The 19,116-nt window shown below is 38.5% G+C and overlaps 1 protein-coding gene across 1 annotated transcript; it reads right to left on the reverse strand.

The window, feature by feature from the left end:
• Positions 1 to 15,467: 15,467 nt before the first annotated feature.
• LOC142464605 (olfactory receptor 5I1-like) lies at positions 15,468 to 16,400 on the reverse strand. The gene has a single exon (XM_075567976.1). The coding sequence runs from the start codon at positions 16,398 to 16,400 to the stop codon at positions 15,468 to 15,470; it is 933 nt and encodes a 310-aa protein (XP_075424091.1).
• Positions 16,401 to 19,116: the final 2,716 nt, after the last annotated feature.

Genomic DNA, 19,116 nt, shown 5'->3' on the forward strand with positions numbered 1-19,116 from the left:
TCCGGTGTCCGTAGCAGGATCTACAGTCCAACAGTCTCACGGATATGAAGGGGCGGTGATCTGTCAGGAATCCCAAGGTCTCTCGGATTTTTCACAGGTAACGTCCTAGGAGTTCCAGAGAATGTCACCTATGCTGGAGAATGTTCCCTGACGCGTTTCGTCGCACATGGGAGCGTCATCACGCATCACGCACAGGCACTACGTCATCACGCATGCGCAGGAACAGGCCGGTTCGAGCGCGGAACAGCAAAGCGGCTATCCAGCATAGGAGACATTCTCTGGAACTCCTAGGACGTTACCGAGTTGGACTGTAGATCCTGCTATGGACACCGGATGGTGGTGATATTTCACAAAACGCTTTTTATTCTTTTACCCTTGTGAGTGATTTTCTTTCCCCTTCCCCCCCTTTCCAAACATTAAATGTATGGTTTTATACTATGGGGCGTGCGCTCTCTCCTCTCTTTTATATATATATATATGTATGTACCGGAGGGACCCTGGCTCGCCAGCCATGTTGAGGTTGGCGCGAGGTTCATGCATGCGCAGTCAGTGTATGGAACCTGGTGGACATTACAAATTGCACAGACGCAGATAGTGCTAGCAGCGGCCATTACAGCATTGCACATGCACGGTAAAGATAACGCACGTGGCACCAATAGAGTAAAGGCACTAAAGAAAATAAATTACCCAGAAGCCTCTGGGACTGCCATTTCACCCATATCACTTGCTGCATTACAGCCAATAGGGCTTACAGATTCTCCTGCTGCAGTGAAGCACAAGTGTCAGTAGGAGCTGGGAGACAGATAGGGGAGGGTGTATAGGTGCATGGAGCAAGTGACCTCTGCACTAGACCAGAGACCCCCTATGCCCCAGATAGGCCCCAGTCATTGATAGTTTGGGGCTGCTACGGGGACATGCCCTTGATAGGGAACAGATCCCCTTAGCAGGCCAGTATAGTCAGGACACAGCTGTGTGCGACGTTGCCTGCAAGTTAGGTCTGGGACCAGACCTGTCTCACTACAGGTAAAGGGACTATCTGTGTGGTGAGATCATTCTGTTGGAAGGAGGACGCCATCACGGAGACTTCGGCACTGGACACAGATGTGTCCTTTTCTGTTGTTCTGCTGTACCTGGGTGCAGGAGCCCTGGGCACGTACAGTCATACAGTGCCCCAACTTTAACACCAGTCACACCCTTGGGGTATTGTGGGACTCTTGGGGACTCTGTGTGAGATACGGCCCTGCGAGTTCTGAATGGATAGTTCTATTAATAGTGATCCATATAGAGTGTTATGTGAGGTGTTACACATAGTTATGCTTCCAGTAATGCCCTTTCTATTTTTACTAATGTGTATGTGTTCATTGTAAAAGTGTCCCATGAGGGGCTGCTTCCACTCTGCTGGTATTCCTCATAGGTGGAGGCGCTGCACCATATAGTAAGTGGTAAGAGTAATTCACCCCAGGCTCCCAGCAGCGGAGGCTTAGGCTCCTGTGAGCCAAAAGGTAAAGGGCAGTACCAGTAGCTATTTACAGCCACCATCCTGATCTCACATAGAGTTGGGGGAAACAGGGCTACACACACACACACACACACACACACACACACACACACACACACACACACACACACACACACACACACACACACACACACACACACACACACACACACACACACACACACACATATATATATATATATGCTGTATGCTGGGTGATAATGGTGAAGGGTGGGGTTGCAGACCTGCCTAAGACATGCAGATGAGCATACAGTTGTATTTGCATATTTGCTTTCCTGTGGAGGGTTTTTGTCACTTTTTTTACTCACCATAACTTAACTCAGTATTATGGTATAGCCTATCCCATAGCCTCTTTGCATACCCAGTTAATCAACCCCATACTGATGAGACCCATTAAGGTCGAAACAGCTGTCTGTGGGTGGTTTTCTGGGTATGCACCTTAACCCTGGCTGTGCTCAAAGCTGTGACCATGCAGCAAGCTTAAGCCTATAGGGAACCATGTTAAAAATGGTTTTAAAGGCAAAAAGTGGCACTGTGTGCTCATTTGCATGTCATTTCCCAGAATCCCTTGCTGCAGGGAAGTGCTGTATGCTGGGTGATAATGGTGAAGGGTGGGGTTGCAGAACTGCCTAAGACATGCAGATGAGCATACAGTTGTATTTGCATATATATATATATATATATATATATATATATATATATATATATATATATATATCCATACGATACCGTTTGAAAAAGACACATAAACCGACGTTTCTCAAGGTGGTGCCACTGGGGGACCGAAACGTTGGTTTATGTGTCTTTTTCAATACAAAAACTTGTGATCAAACTTACCAGAGTGCTGTCTCCTGAGCTCGTGCTTCAAACGGTATCGTATGGTTTATTATTGCTTTATGGGACAAGCATCCAATTTTTTCTACTTGCAAGTGGAGTGCCGGCTGCTTCTGTGGATTATATATATATATATATATATATATATATATATATATATATATATATATACAGAAAAGGACTGCGCTTGGGTATGGTGTGACAGCAATAATATAATAATAAATGATCAGAAAATTTATAAATATATAAAAAACCTAAATGACAATAATAATATTTAACTGTGCAATCAATACATTCACCAAATGCATATATAGTTATAAAAAGATGTGCTGTGGACCCAATAACAAACTTTTGTCACAAATCCTTTGAAGTCCAAATGAAGTCCAAAAAATGCAAGAAACGCACTGACAGGAAAAAGGCTGCTTCTTTAAAGGGCACAACGACCTCCCTCTCCACTGCATAGAAAATAGAAGAAAAAAGCGCCCAATCCTAGTGCATTACTGTGCAAAAAATGGTTTAATTCCCAATAAAAGGCTCATAAAATGAACTCACAAACATAAAAGATAAAAAAGCATTGTATGAGTAATACTCATGCTCCAAAGGATCTGTAAGCGCTGCTGCTCTGCTACTCTGCTCCGTGACACCACCGCATCCAGTACAGCCCTCATGTATCTCTGCCAGCAGGAACTCACGTCATCAGGCTCCTCACAGTATTCTTTCCCCGGGAACACACCACCAGATAGTTTAGGTTCCCAACGGGGACAATGTTTGTGGCGGAACGAACAGATGACGTCACGCCGTACATGGAGATGGCAAGCAGGAGAATGTCAGGCAGAACTCATAAATCAACGCTGCAGGAAACCACAGCACACCTGGCCCTACGCGTTTTAACAGCTAAACTGTTTTCATCAGGGGATGGACTATGGGTGTGCTAGACACATATATATACACCCACACATCCAATTAGCTATGCAAAGATAGATTAAAAAATCAGGTGTAAACAATTAGCATAATGAGAATGAATCTGATACCCCCACATAAGAAAAACATATGCAGCTATAGATTTAAACCATAACAATCTTAATCTTACACAGAATAAACTTGTAAATAATGTATAATACATAAAATTACTACGCTTGCAATTGTCAAAATATTTCTGAGGTAAACAGACCATAAAATATCTATATATAATAAATATCTGAAATCAACTGAGTGAACAGTGAAAAAAACCATTGTAATGTTATCAATAATTAGCTTGAGGAGAATGGACTTGATAATAATACTAGATCTATAATCTATATAAAAATAAAAAGAAAATTATAAAAATATATATAAAATAAAAGGAAAAATTAATATAAATATAACCTAAAATAAACAAAATCAACAATTAATCCAAATAAAATAAAAAGTTAAAAAGAAGAAAATATATAGGTATACCAATATGAATTATAGAAATGTTAATACAATATAGAATAAACACAACATGTATTAGATATATCTATTAGTTCATGAAAAAAAATATATTCAATCAAATATGAAATGAACACAGAAAGAGGGGGAAACCTTAAATGTGCATGTATGTACTCCATGTGAGTGTAAGAATACACTCAGAGAACCATCGAGGAAAAAAACAATATATGTGTATATAAAGAGACTGATTGTCTTATAAAATACCCCAAAGAAAGATAGATGAGCAGATAACACATGTATCCAAGATCAACAAGAATCTCTGACCTGACCAGACCGTGCAATACAGTCACTGACACCTCACTTCTCATAATGTGAATTGAAATAGTGATATAAATAACCTAAATCTGAATGTATAGTAATTATAATAAAATACGTGATGTATACTAATTTGTAATAATTTGTCATTACCACCCTGTGTAGGTATCAGAAAAGTGACCTATACTTTATACTATGTGAACAGTATATGTGAAGTGACATGAATAAAGACTACATCATATATTGTGTCTAGTGTTAATAAATAAAAAATCACATCCCCATATGGAATGACACGAAGGGAACATGTCTAGCATGTTCAACCCAGACCTCCATGCCCATACCACATGGGGAACAAAGACCACTAGGCAAAGGGAAGAAGAAAGAGGGAAAATCAAATAATCTCAGGATTCAAACAACAGTGCTGATGTCAATACAATCATTCAGTCCTTCTGGACTGAGTGTATTAAATACATAGATCCAGTATGTCTCTCTTAAATTAAGAAATGTATGCCTGTCTCCACTTAGAAGTGTTGAACTAATGGCTTCAATACCCATAACTTTCAACGAAGAAGGATCTTTATTGTGTTTGAGATTGTAATGTCTAGAAAGACTGTGTGATTGTAATTCATGAATTATATTTCGACGATGCTCTAAAAATCGTGTTGCCAGGGACCGTTTAGTCCTGCCAATATATTGAATCCCACAGGGACACATAATGGCATAGATGATGAAAGTAGACAAGCAGTTGATGTGACCCTTAACTTGATGTATGAATCCATTCGAATGAGACCTTATGGTATTGGACTTGTACAGATGTTTGCACGTCAGGCATCTCGGACGGTTACAACAAAAATTCCCATCTTTTATACTTATACTGGGAGTAACGTCAGTATTGTTCTTGAGTTTTTTTAGTCTACTAGGTGCTACCATAGATTTTATATTTCTTGCTTTCTGAAAGACGATTGGTATTTTAGAGGGTAATTTCTTTCCTATAATGGGATCACTAAGTAAGATCTCCCAGTGTTTATTAAGAACGTTTCTTATTTTTTGAGAGGCACAATTGAATTGAGTAATAAAGAGGGGTGAACCAATCTGATCCTGATTTTGTACAGTTGTTTTCTTTTTCCTAGAAAGTATGTTAGTTTTTGATTTTTCCAACAGCATATGTCTATCAAGTCTACCCACTTGTTTAAATGTCTCCTGGACTGTGTGTCTATTATATCCTTTAGCTGTAAATTTGTTAACCAGAACGTCCCCCTGGGCCAGATAATCAGAGTCAAGAGAACAATTTCTCCTGATTCTAAGAAACTGGCCCCTGGGGACGTTCTCCAACCACTTGTGATAGTGGTTGCTGGTATGATGCAAATATGCATTGGTGGATACCTTCTTGAAGAATGTTTTCGTAACAATCTGATTTTCATTGTTAACCATCAGTTCTAAATCTAGAAAATTGATTTTACACTTTCTATTTCAAAAGTAAACCGTAAATCCATTTGATTATCATTAAATGATGTAAGAATATTAGTGAAAGTGACCTGATCCCCATCCTAGATAAAAATAAGATCGTCTATGAAACGACCATAGAACACCAAGCCCTCCCAAAGCCTAGCATCACCCCACACATGCCTCTCCTCCCATAGGTCCATGTATAGGTTTGCATAGCTGGGGGCAAAGCGGTTGCCCATGGCCGTTCCACAGACCTGCAAATAATATTCACCCTCAAATAAAAAATAATTGTGTTCTAAAATAAACAAAATGGACTTTAGAATAAAATCCCTCTGTGTGTTGTTGAATAGAATTTCTTTCTCCAAGAAATGTGCCACTGCTGCTATTCCTTTATTATGATTGATACAAGTATATAGAGAGGCCATATCACATGTGGCCCATATATATGTGGATTTCCAGGGAATCCCCGAGATGGAATCGATGACATGCAAAGTGTCCCTAATATATGATCTTAAATTGGCCACCAAGGGCTGTAGAAAATAATCTACATACTGGGACACATTGGACGTCATAGTAGATCAGGTTGAAAAACGACAGGTCCATCAAGTTTAATCTATGCGAAATTTAGACAACAGATACTTTATCCTATATCTATACTTACTTATTGATCCAGAGGAAGGCAAACAAAAACCCCCATTAAGGGGAAAAATGAATTCCTTCCTGACTCCAAGAATTGGCAATTGGATTAATCCCTGGATCAACATCCTTCCTATGTATACTTATTTGGTATATCCCTGTATACCTTTCCCATCTAAAAAGATGTCCAACCTTTTTTTGAACACATCTATTGTGTCTGCCATCACAGTCTCCATGGGTAATGAATTCCACACTTTAACTGCCCTTACTGTAAAGAACCCTTTCCTTTGTTGCTGGTGAAATTTCCTTTCCACCAACCTTAAGGGATAGCCCCGAGTCCTTAGTACTGCCCGTGGGATGAATAGTTCTTTTGAAAGCTCCTTGTATTGTCCCTGAATATATTTGTACATAGTATCATATCCCCTCTTAGACGCCTCTTTTGTAAATGTAAATAAATCTAATTTAGCTAGACTCTCCTCATAAGTTAGATTGTCCATCCCCTTTATTAATTTGGTGGCTCTTCTCTGCACTCTCTCTAGTTCCGAGATAACAAAAGAGGGAGCCCCCGCAACTGTCTAAATGTAAATGTGTCGGTGCTCCCTAGGTAAGTGCATATAACAACAGACCAGAGACAAAGAACCTAGTAAGGGCTGTCTAAACACATAGTTGGTATGGTGAACACTTTAAAATATACACTTTATTCAAATAATTTAAAATAATGGGTGATAAAATAAGAATTAAACGTTTAGATCCTTCATATGAACACTGAATGTGGTGTTCTGGATCAATGAATGCTGACTGCAAATATCCTCTATTAATGTATGTTGCAGTTTGGACCAGTGAGTATGGTGAGTCACTGTCCAGATGAACCAAAGCACCCTAAATGTCGCTGCTGTAACAGTATGTGCCAGTATAAACAAACCCTAATACGCAGAATATACAGCACTCTAGCATACATAAGGAACCCTAGCCAGGTCTGCCAAAAAACAATGAGGTAGTGTGACTGGCTGAATAAATGGGATCCTGGCTAATAATATAGCTAATACAGAGCTAGGAATACTGTAGATAGATGATAGAATATAGGGTTTGTATATAATCAGCTCAATATCACTGACTATAAATATAACCCTAGGAGAAGTGATTATGAGTCTAGGGAGCAAACAATGTGGGTATAACATACTAGGCTCACATACATAGTAACAGTGGTAGGGCTGACTCAGATCAGGTAGGTATAGTCTGTTCAGCGTCTCTCAGGTAGGTGGTGTTATAATAACCAATCTATCTATATGGTAGTAAACAGTACTGACCCAACACCAACTCTGTTGTCAGAGTTGATCTCTAAAGGATCAGTACTCAGTGAGAGGTAGGAGATAAATACATGGTAATGCTGAAATAAAATAAACAGATTACTGCTACCATATGACAGCAGGGAGAAGGGTATCTTGGTTCGTGTGGGCTCCCTATAGATCATCCGATCGAAGGGAAGCACTTAATTTTAAAAATAGCGCACTGCAGTTGTTGACGAACACTGCCGTCAGCTGACTCATGTGTGTGACGGAGTCCTGCGCGTGCACCCATCTGCCGAGGCACGCGTTTCGCGTAGCCACTTCCTCAAGGCAGTACAAGGGGGGGCTCTCTCTAGTTCCATAATGTCTTTTCTTAGGATTGGTGCCCAAAATTGTACTCCATATTCAAGGACTGGTCTGACTAGTGCTTTGTAAAGGGGCATAATTATGTTTACTTCCCTTCAATCCATTGCCCGTTTGATGCAAGATAAGATCTTGTTAGCCTTTGCAGCTACTGCATGACATTAGGCACTATTGCTAAGCCTGCAGTCTACAGTACAAGCACTCCTAAATCCTTCTCAATCAAGGATTCCCCCAAAATATCTCCATTTAATTTGTAAGTCGCCTTTTTATTTTTGCATTCCAAATGCATAACCTTACATTTATCTGTATTAAACCTCATTTGCCATTTACCTGCCCACGTTTCCAGTCTCTCCATGAAGAGAAATTACATCCTGCTCTGATTCTATTATCTTACACATTTTAGTGTTATCAGCAAAGATGGAGACTTTGCTTTCGATCCCAACCTCAAGGTCATTAATAAACAAGTTAAAAAGCAGGGGTCCCAGTACAGATCCCTGAGGTACTCCACTCACGACTTTAGCCCAACCTGAAAAAGTTCCATTTATGACAACCCTCTGTTGTCTGTCCTTTAACCAGTTTTCAATCCAGGTGCATATATTATTACTGAGTCCAATTTTCTTTATTTTGTACAGCAACCTCTTGTGTGAAACCGTATCAAAAGCCTTTGCAAAATCTAAGTAGACCACATCACAATATATATATATATATTTATATATTTTTTGAATATATATATATATATATGTGTGTGTGTGTGTGTGTGTGTGTGTGTGTATGTGTGTGTGTGTGTGTGTGTGTGTGTGTGTGTGTGCACTGTTGTCAGAGAGAGGTCTGCATGCACTGGCATCAGACAGAGGCCCTACGCAGTACAGTGAGGCATGCCCGAAGCTGTGGAGAACAGGGGCCTGGTGGCAATGAGAGAAACAGCAGCCGGGCAAACAACTTGGACTCGACCTCTACTGGGCCCCACTTCCAGCACCGGACGGCCGGGTGCATCGCAGCCACTGGCTCAGGACACTTGTCCCGGCTCTCCCCCCCTGGCACTGTATGTTCTTTCATTAACAATATCTTGTGGCTACTTTTCTGGGAGACAATATACAATCTCTTTACTGAGCTCAAAATACAATTTTACCTTTTGTGATGTTCTAATAAGAACGTTGAACTACTGAATATTTTTATGCTGATTTGTTTTAATAATTTGTTTAATAGAAGTATAAAATTTGTATTGGGTGTGTCTGGAATTTATGTGAAGAGTTATATTTCCATAAAAACCAACTTCCGGGCTGACAGGCAACTCCCTGTGAGTTGCAACAAAGTAATACTCCATATACAGTACAGCACTTTAATACTCTTTTACTTTATTATAATTGTTTGCAATTACTGTATACTGCCACTGAAAATGTGCTGAGGATCTCAGGGTTATTAGTGACAGCCCTTGGAAATGAATGCTCAATACAAGAGGTCCTCGCTTATCCAATGGAATGCGTCCCGCAAACCGTCATTAGATTATGAACCGTTAGATTGTGGGTCAATTTTATTCGGTGGCGGCGACCGTCCGATAAGCAGTTCCGACATCAGATAATGCGACAGGCGGACTACATTATGCGGCGTCGGATAAGGCATTGGTCAATAAGCGGGACGTCGGTAAGTGAGGACTCTGCACAGTATATTGGACAGTAATATTCAAATTGAGGAGCAATTCTGGAGTGTTAAAAAGTTTATGTTTTCTTAATAAACGTAAATAATCAAACATGTCAGGAATAAAGATGAATAATGGAATTCTGGCTCTTTTATTGTGTATAGAAGTGTGTTGATTTGTAGGGTCAATTAACAAATAGAACTGAGTAGAATATTATGCATACAGTACCTAGCCCTCTCAGTTGTAGGGATGTGCAAACCCTTCCAAAATCACAAAGTTTTTCACGTTTTTCTGAGCAAAATCAATTCCTGGAAAATCTGTTCTCAAAACGTTTAAGGCCTAAAAATGTCTCAGAAATCTCATATTTCCACATTCAATTCACATTTTCGGCAGGGAATCACAGCTCAGTTACAATTCACAAGTGATTTGCCAAGCATTTAACCTCTCCATAAAAAAAACATATTTCAGGCTCTGGAAGGGAGTTAATATCATTATTGAAAGTCTAGCAAATTGTGACTGCAATCTTACTTAACTCTGACTGATATTGTAATTTTGTTTGTGAGAAAAAGACCAATTTTGCATGGTTTCGTAAACTCGGGTAATTAACTTTTTTTTCTGTTATATTAATGTACCTGATGGATATGTATATTAATACCTTTAACATTCAATTAATCGAAATTGAAAGAGACCATATTAGGTCAAATTTACGTCCGTTATTAGAATTCCAAGGAAAACCGAAGGTATTGTCATCTTTAGGTAAACTAAGGTCTATCTGATGTTTAGCTTAAAAAGTACATTTTCAATTATGAGTAAAATCATTTATACTTTTGTCAAAAATGATAAATTACACAAAGGCAGCTTTAACGAGAAGAAAAAAACTTAAAAAGGAAATATAGAAAATTCCCATGATGGTTAGGCCTCTCTGATCTTGAAATTGTACTGAACTGATCTGACTTGCACAGGTTGGAAACTGGAAATGTAAAACAAATGGTTTTTAAAATACTGACAAAAAACAGTAACTATGGTAATTTTTAAAAAATGTAAGACTCCCATGAAAAAGGTTCTGGTCAGAATTAATTCTAACACTAATCGTGCTGCATTCATACTGTAGAACCTTTCTGAATCCAATCCATGGATTTTTCCATTTTTTTGTTTTTGCCCAAATCCTATCCCCACACCAAAATCCGTTTGAGAATTAACTGAAAATGTGATCTGATTAATCGGAACCTCCCATTGGATGCAATAGGATTGGATTCCATATTGAATCTGAAATCTGAGGGGGAGAGAGAGAAGGAGAGAGAATGTGAGACAGGGGGAGAGAGTTGGGACAGAGGGGGAGACAGTTCTTCCATAAGGCACCTTTGGTGCGAGAATACATTACTGCCTATTGAATTAAATGAACTGTAAGGTGTTTTCTCACACCAGAAGATGTCTCATGGCAGGACTGCTTATTAGATATGGTTCTCTATTCCAGAAGAGGCTAACATGCTTTGTAACGGTTTGAGCACTCAATGAGAAGTACTGTAGAGCGAAAAAGTATGTTGTGACAGTAGTTCTAGCCATCAGCTGGTTTAGCTCAAATTGCTAGAGCTGTTGCCCTGAATACCAGAGGGTACGTGGGTTCAACTTATGTTCCTGTTGGGTCTGACTCCATACCCCAATTCCTCATAAGGTGTCTTAGACTTGTCAACACAATAACACTATGTGTGCTGTGGGAAACCAGCAGAATAACTTCCTGTAGTTTGTAGAGTTGTATTTATTTTAAAATAAAGTATTTCAAATTAAAATATGTAAGGAACCCTGGGAGATTGCACAGTGAATATAGTGGTCCCTGTTCTGTTACACCATAGCCACCTTTATGCATATCCATCAGGTAGCACCACGTGAGGGCTCATATCTGTAGTAGCTCCCTCTCCCTGACTTCCTTTAAAAGCAGACCACTTCCACTTTCTGATTGACAGTTTAATGTTCCTTATGGAGCACACAGAGATGGCTATGAGATATGCCAATAGCTAGATTAGCCACACGTGTGAGCAGTTCCAAAGTATGATGTGGGAGTTCTGCTACCCATCAGGTGGTTTAGCTCACAGTCCTAAAGCTGCTGCCTAGAAAATACGTGGTTGTGGGTTCTAGTTCTGTTGGATCTGACAGCAGTACCCATACCAGTCACTTGGTGCCTTATTCTTCTCAGTTCTATGTACAGCAATTTTGTCTTATTATGTAACTACAACACCAACTATTGTGATATGTTAACTGGACTAGGTTTGCAATCCCCTACATCTAGAAACATTCTACATTCTAGGGAGAAGGAGTGGCTCAGTGAGTAAAGACACTAACTGAAACTGAAATTGCTGCAGGGGAGTCTGGTTCAATTCCTGTGTCGGCTCCTTGTGACCTTGGGCAAGTCACTTTGTCTCCCTGTGCCTCAGGCACCAAAAACATAGATTGTAAGCTCTACGGGGTAGGGACCTGTGCCTGCAAATGTCTCTGTAAAGCGCTGCATACAATTAGCAGCGCTATACAAGAACATGCTACTATTATTACATTTTTCTTTCTTACCTTCAAATACTTTCTGGACAAATTATCCAAATATCTGAGCCAGCTTCTTTCTCGGACTGTACATAGTCCTAATGTTCCTTAAATCAACCACCAAAAACCTGCTTACAGTATGATTCCAAGGTTCAATAAAGAATCTGGTTACTCTTACTTAACAACCAAATTCTGGAACAATTTACCTGAGTTTCTCAAAACCGCCTCCCGTCAAAGTTCTTTCAAGACTTTGCCTGTTTCCTACTTAAAATTATGTGTATCAACTTATTATTTTGCTCACAAGACATACTTGAAAACAAGATGTAAATCTTAATGTATTTTTTCCTGATATAACATTTAAAAAATAAATATAAAATAAATAAACAACCTTTAAAGTTTCATTCTTTGACGTGTCTTTTTACAAACAAGTAACTGTGCCATAATGGAAATAAATTTAATTTAAAAAAAATAAATGTATATAGCCATAGCAGCACTTGAGTCAATAAAGTATGAAAGAAAATAAAAAAATTACTGGAAGGCTGTTGTGTTAACAAGCGATTTAAAATGTAATAAATGAAGTATAATATTGATAACAATTGGGTAAAATTGTCCTTAATAAGAAGTCCAAAATGGTTCCCCTCTGAGGTCATGTGCAGCCTAGTCATCCAAGTGCATGAAATAGTCAACCACTCTCGTAATAGAAAATATAAAGAGAGACAAAGCACAACAGAGATCCTCTATGGTGTAGCAAGGTTCACATTTAATGGCTCCCAAACACACATATTTCAGTATGGCATTCAAGCTATCACCCAATCCCCGTGCCGGCATCTCCTTCTCTGCATACTCTGCCCCCACTCTGCTGAATTAGCTTTCCTCTGACAAGAAAACAATTTGTCACAGTGTACAACAGAGATATTAATAAATGCTGGAAATGTTCAAACCCAGTTTAAAATCAATCATATCCCAGAGCGCGATCTGCAGTGGTCTTCAAGAAATATTGAACCCTAAATAACATAATATCTTCCAGTGTTTTTTTAAACTTAATTTTTATTGAAGAAAACAATTTTTTTAACATATCTGTAGGATATACATTTTGGGAGAAATAATATAAGAGAACAACCAGGAAGGGTGGGGAAGGGAAAAAAAGGGGTGGGAGGGGTTAGACAAGATGAAGGTTCATCAGATTTTAAATCTTAAGCTTTTGACATTTTTATATACATTTTGTTGTATGTTACACAAGCCTCAGCATGAAGCTGGGTACTTCTTGTGAGACTACTCTTGTGGAAAATGCAAGCTAATTAAGGATCAAGGCATAATTGAGTTAAGGTTTACTCCCTGTATATCTTATTGGGCTTTCCAGGGTTGCCATACATTTTGAAATTTTGCGCATGAGTCATTTAACATGCTTGATAATTTTTCTATTTGGCAAATGAACCAGACTTTATTTCTGATTTTGGGGATACATGGTACCTCATTTTGCTTCCCCATGGCTGCTATTTCACATCTGGTTGCGGTTGCAATGTGAGAAATCAGTTTATTTTCTGCTTTGGGAATATCTTGAAGTGATCTGTTAAGAAGAAAAAGCCATGGATCTAATGGTAAGTTCAGACTCAAAAATGTTCCCAGACAATCTCTGGCCCTTATCCAAATGGATGCAAACAGTGGGCATGTCCACCACATATGTAGGAGAGAGGCTTGTGCCCTCAACCTTTGGGACATACGGATGGGTATTCCGGTATAAAGTTTGATAGTTTTAGAGATGTAAGGTACCATCTCATTAGTACTTTGTATGCATTTTCCTGAATTGTCAGATTCCCATGGTGTCATATTTTTTTGGAGGGGAGTCTACCCCTGTGAATGTGAGGTCTCTATATAATTCTGATATAAGTCCTTGTGTGTCTATTTCGGCTGTACAGTCTCTCAAAAATGTTCAAGGGGAGGATGGGTGAGAATCAGTTTAAAATGTTCTCAGCGGAAGTTAGTGAAAGAGCTCAGTGTTTGGAATATCGTTCTCTGCCCTCAGTTGCTCGTTGGTTTTAATTTTTACATCTGTGTTTAGGTCTTTTAATTCCAGCTTGCTCCCATGATTTGACATTTCGGTTCTTTAGACCTGGTTTAAAATCCGGATTGTTTGTCAGAGGAGTCATTAGTGATGTTTTGGAAGTCAGATCGAATTTATATTTTGCCTTTCCCATATTTTCAGGGAATTAGCCATTGTGGGGAGAGTATATATCTCCCAGTGTTTTAAATAAATATAAACGTACACGTGTAATTACATGAACCTATGGGTAGACATACAGGCTTTAACAGATGTGGACACAGAATATACATAACACCATGTTTCATCAAGAAAGTTCTTAAACTTGAGATTTTTCTTTTTATTCGTGGAATAGCAAAATGTTTACATGGGGGTTTAATACCTTTAGAAAATACATTTTGAAGTGGTTAGGGTTGATGTTTCATGGTATTTTTTAAAGGTTCTAAGTACGAGTTATGATTATATGGACATCTTGCTTGAGTGTTGCAACATCCCCTCCAAATAAGTACATCTTTTACTTCTGAGTGATAGCATCATTCTATGGAAGCAAATTACATAGTAAAGGTGTTTAATCTTTTTGCCCACTATGTGGGATTGCCCTTTCAAAAAACAAAAAACAACAATTTTGTGTCAGTGAATATGAAATACAGTTTGCTATGCTACATAACAAAAATGTGATGAATGCCATCACTGCAGTCGAATCTCATGCAAGCCCTGTGATATCCTCAGTTAGAATGGGATCTTGTACAGTATGTTATCTCTAGGAACAATATGAAGAAAGGTAGATGCCGCACATGAATAGTGAGTAAATGTGGTATAATTGCCGGTGCTCCTGCGAATGGATAGACGCCTGCAGCGGATCCAACAGCACAAGGAGAAAGGCAACACAATGTACAATGGATTTGAGAAAAAAATCTAATTTATTTAGCCAAAAGAAACACAACGTAACGTAAAACCATTAGGTCGAAACTTTGTGTTTCTTTTGGCTAAATATATTAGATTTTTTTCTCAAATTCGTTGTGCCTTGCGTTTCCTTTCTCCTATCACTAGGAACAAAACATATGGCTATATCTCTATACTTAAAGAATAAAATATAGGTATGAGTACTTCAACAGAAACTAAGCATAAGCATTAGGTAGAACCCCAATAAAATGTAAACACAAATAAGGTATACCACATTCATTCAAGTGGTTTTCAAATATTGGTCCATTGTCAGACTTTCCTCAGGGAATAAACATATTGTATTAAAACCATGTATTGTAACAATGTAATATAATACTCTAGATTACGCAGAATTCCTTTTTATTTACCCATATACTGTATGTAGTGTTTGTCTGGAAAAGATACATGTGAGGTGACAACAGTTTATGTACAGCTACATTGGTGGAAACATAGTATGTTGACCCATTAACAGGTGTCACAAATGACAACAAACCAACTCCAAAACATCTACTTTTAAACTATTATCCTATGGCAAAGTTTGGTGAGAGCTTCTGCCATATCCCTGTTCCGTAGGCTGTAGATTAAGGGATTCAGTAAAGGAATAAATACAGCATAGATTACAGACAGAACTTTGTCTTGCTCCACGAAAGATCCTGAGTGAGGTTTTATGTAGGCAAAAAATAACGTCCCATAATATATAACTACAACTGTTATATGGGAGGTGCAGGTGGAGGTAGCTCTCCTCTTCCCCTCTCCTGACCGAATGTGCAAGATGCTGGAGATGATGAAAAAATAAGAGATTACTATAAACAGGAAACAAGCAACCCCTAAGAAGAGGTCTGTGATGAGTGTCAGCATTTCATTTAGAGTGGTGTCCGTGCATGAAAGTTTCAATAGCGGGGGGACCTCGCAGAAGAAGTGATTAATCTCTTGGGAATCACAGAAGGACAGATTAAATGTCACTGATGTATGAACTGCCGAGCTAAAGGCTCCCAGAGACCAAATGGATATAGATGTATGAAAACAGACTTTGCGTGTTATAATGAGAGAGTAATGCAGGGGTTTACATATGGCAACATAACGATCAAATGCCATGTATGTAAGAAGTAGCAACTCTGTAATCACAACCCATGTGAATACATACAACTGCATAACACATCCATAGAAGGTGATGGTGGAGGATGCCATTACAAAGTTATACAACATCTTGGGCACAGTAGTAGAGATGCAGCAAATGTCCAGGACTGAAAGATTGGTGAGAAAAAAATACATGGGGGTTTGAAGACTGGAGCAGAGAGTTGTTGTCAGAATTATAGTTAGGTTTCCTAGTAATGATGTGATGTAAGTAACAGTGAACAAAATAAAGAGAAGGATGTCAAACTCTGGATGAACAAAGAGTCCAAGGAGAAGAAATTCATCTGGATGGGATTGATTCTTCCTCTCCATTAACCGAGTGCCTGAATATCTGCAGGAACATAAAGTCGTGTTATTGATTAAATTGTGGGATTGCCGATCGGTCACTGTAGCATGTCATTAATGCATGTTAAAAAAATTAACATTATAGAAAAATAAATGCAATCCGTATGTCTGTTAATATGTAGCTTTTCTCATTTTCTCTGTGGTCTCAGATGGACCTTCTTCTACATCTAACTGCAGTCTAAAAAGAAGATTATTTCTTTATTTAAATTAAATGTTGTTTACAGTATATTGAAGAAAGGAGAAACTAGTATTTACTGCAGTATATTTTTAAGTATACAGTATTGTGGTTTCTTTGAATTTAATTGTATGCCAATTTTCAATTTGCTGCTGTTTCGTTTGTTATTTTGGTTGCCAACAAATATTCAATTCCTATTTTTTTTTATATATATATAAAACTAAACTCTTCTCCAGTGGAAAGGGCTTCATATGATATTGAAAAGGGGTTTTTATCATTGTAATGCTGTACTGTATCTTCAGGTCCTGATTTACCACACAGTGTTGTTATGGTAAGATTTCTGTACAAAACAAGACGTGCTGTCTCCCCCTTGCTCTGGAAGGTTTCCGCTCTATTCAAATTATTTTCCTACACATAGCTGCAATTAATGTAGCACTTGCAATTGGCATGCACAACTAATGCAGCTCCTGTGGATTTATATACATTGTGAGTAAAACCCACACAGCTTGAAAACATGCAACAGAAGGCATTGAGAAATAATGTGACTTGCCCAAAGACTGAAGATACAATTGGGTTATTTAACTAAATGGTATTTGAGTGGCATTTATCGAAATCTAAGGGACTGAGGCAACATGGTGTTATATACTGTAGCTCTTTTCAGTTGGCTTCACAAAATAGATGTATATACAGAAACATTGGGTGTTAGTGTATCAGAAGCACAGATATTAAAGTACAATCCTTTTTGAATAAAGCAATACAAGCAATACAAGATAAGAGTAACATAAGAGTAAGATAAGACATATAATTACCCTCAATAGAAGCAATTTATTGATTCAGTAAAACACAGCGGGGGATAGGCACTAAGCCCCAATGCAAAATATCGTCCTCTCGATCTGGCATTAACTGTCTTTCAAGTCAATGTCAGTTAATCTTGAATTGAGGTGCAATTTCACACCCCAGCCCTTATAGGCTCACGGCAGATATTGTTTTAACAAGAGAAAGATTTATTTTGAGATATTTGATGAAATATGTATGCTAAATGAAGAAGAGATAGGGGACATCTTAGTTATATCTAGAGATGGGCGAATCCACCCAAATCTGTTTCTCAATTTTTTTTCGCATTTCCCCCCAAAATCTGTGTAGCAGTGTCAAATCTGCGGACGGATGTGGTCCGTGTGGATTCATCAAAATCCGCCATTGAATATAATCCGTTGATGGATTTGTAGAACACAATCCACGCATTTAGCAATCCGTTGACGTATTCTTCAGAACAGATGGCTGAATCCGCGTATTGGATTCTGCAAATCCGTCCACGGGTTGCGGAACCCGTGAAGTGTATTGGTAACAATAATAATAAAAAAAAAACGCGAAATGCGAAACACCCTTTTTGAAATTGATCCACGGAAATCCGCGGCCAATGGAACCGGCCGATACGCTGCGGATACAAATGCGTCCAAAAAATGTGCCCATCTCTATTTATACCTGATTCATATGTTCTTTGAAACATAATAGTCATTTCAAGTTTACAATTTCACAACACTTTAACTTTAATGGTTCATTTACAGTAAGTAGGACAATGGAGTCCAAAATAGAAAAATAGGAACTTACAGTAGAACAATAATTTAGAAGAGTTGGAGACCTGACATCACCATTTCTAAGAGTTTAAGGCAATAATATTGTCACATAATTGTATTGTATTTGTTATTATTTGATACTACTGTACAGATGTATATTTTTTCCTTATATAGCTCCAACCTTACACAGGGCTGCTACATAAGGGATAATGTGACAAAAAGAAAAGAGGTTGGGGCGCTCCCTATTTGTATAGGCTTGTGATGTTGCCTGTGTGGTAGTGTGTAACCAAAGAAAGGGTAGTGTATACTTGCCCTTGTTGTTTTCTGCAGCTGGACCAGTAGAGAAGATAAAGCCCGGAATCTTCTTGTAGTTGCAGTGGAGGTGGAGGGTTGGTCAGCGCACGGGATTTTGCTCAAACGTAGAGATAAGAGGATAGGAAGATATGGAACACGGTATTAGTGTTTTAGTAATCGAACGGTACAATACAGCCAAAAGAACTTTGGAATTAAAAATGTATGAAAAATATATTTTTAAAATAGCTTAAAACTCTTTGGAATTAAAGAACCTTGGTAATTAAAAGTAAATATATGAAAAAATATATTCTAAAATAGCTTAAAAATCCTTAAATAAAATCCTTAAATAAAATTTAAATGGAATTGTGTGGTTTTTTTGTGAACAGAAGCAGAATACGTGCTATATGTGGATGACTAACAGGGTGTGTTTATATAGCCTGTTGTTGGTCTGAGGTAAAAAGGGGATAATGAGGCTGGTTAGCAGAGTTTAATGCGCAGTCTTTCCTTCACGGAATGCTGCTAAAAACAATAGCTTTCTCACCCTCCTGGTGGAGGCAGTACGTGAGTTGCTTCTCTCCCGGGGGCCCAAATAGGAAGAAAAGGGCCGAACTCGGTGAGTGAGCAAAATAGAATTTATTAG

The sequence above is a fragment of the Ascaphus truei genome, chromosome 13, assembly GCF_040206685.1.
Source record: "Ascaphus truei isolate aAscTru1 chromosome 13, aAscTru1.hap1, whole genome shotgun sequence".
Taxonomy (NCBI): domain Eukaryota; kingdom Metazoa; phylum Chordata; class Amphibia; order Anura; family Ascaphidae; genus Ascaphus; species Ascaphus truei.

Bases quoted from the DNA above. Each gene is read 5' to 3' on its own strand.
- LOC142464605 (XM_075567976.1), bottom strand. From the start codon at position 16,400: ATGGAGAGGAAGAATCAATCCCATCCAGATGAATTTCTTCTCCTTGGA.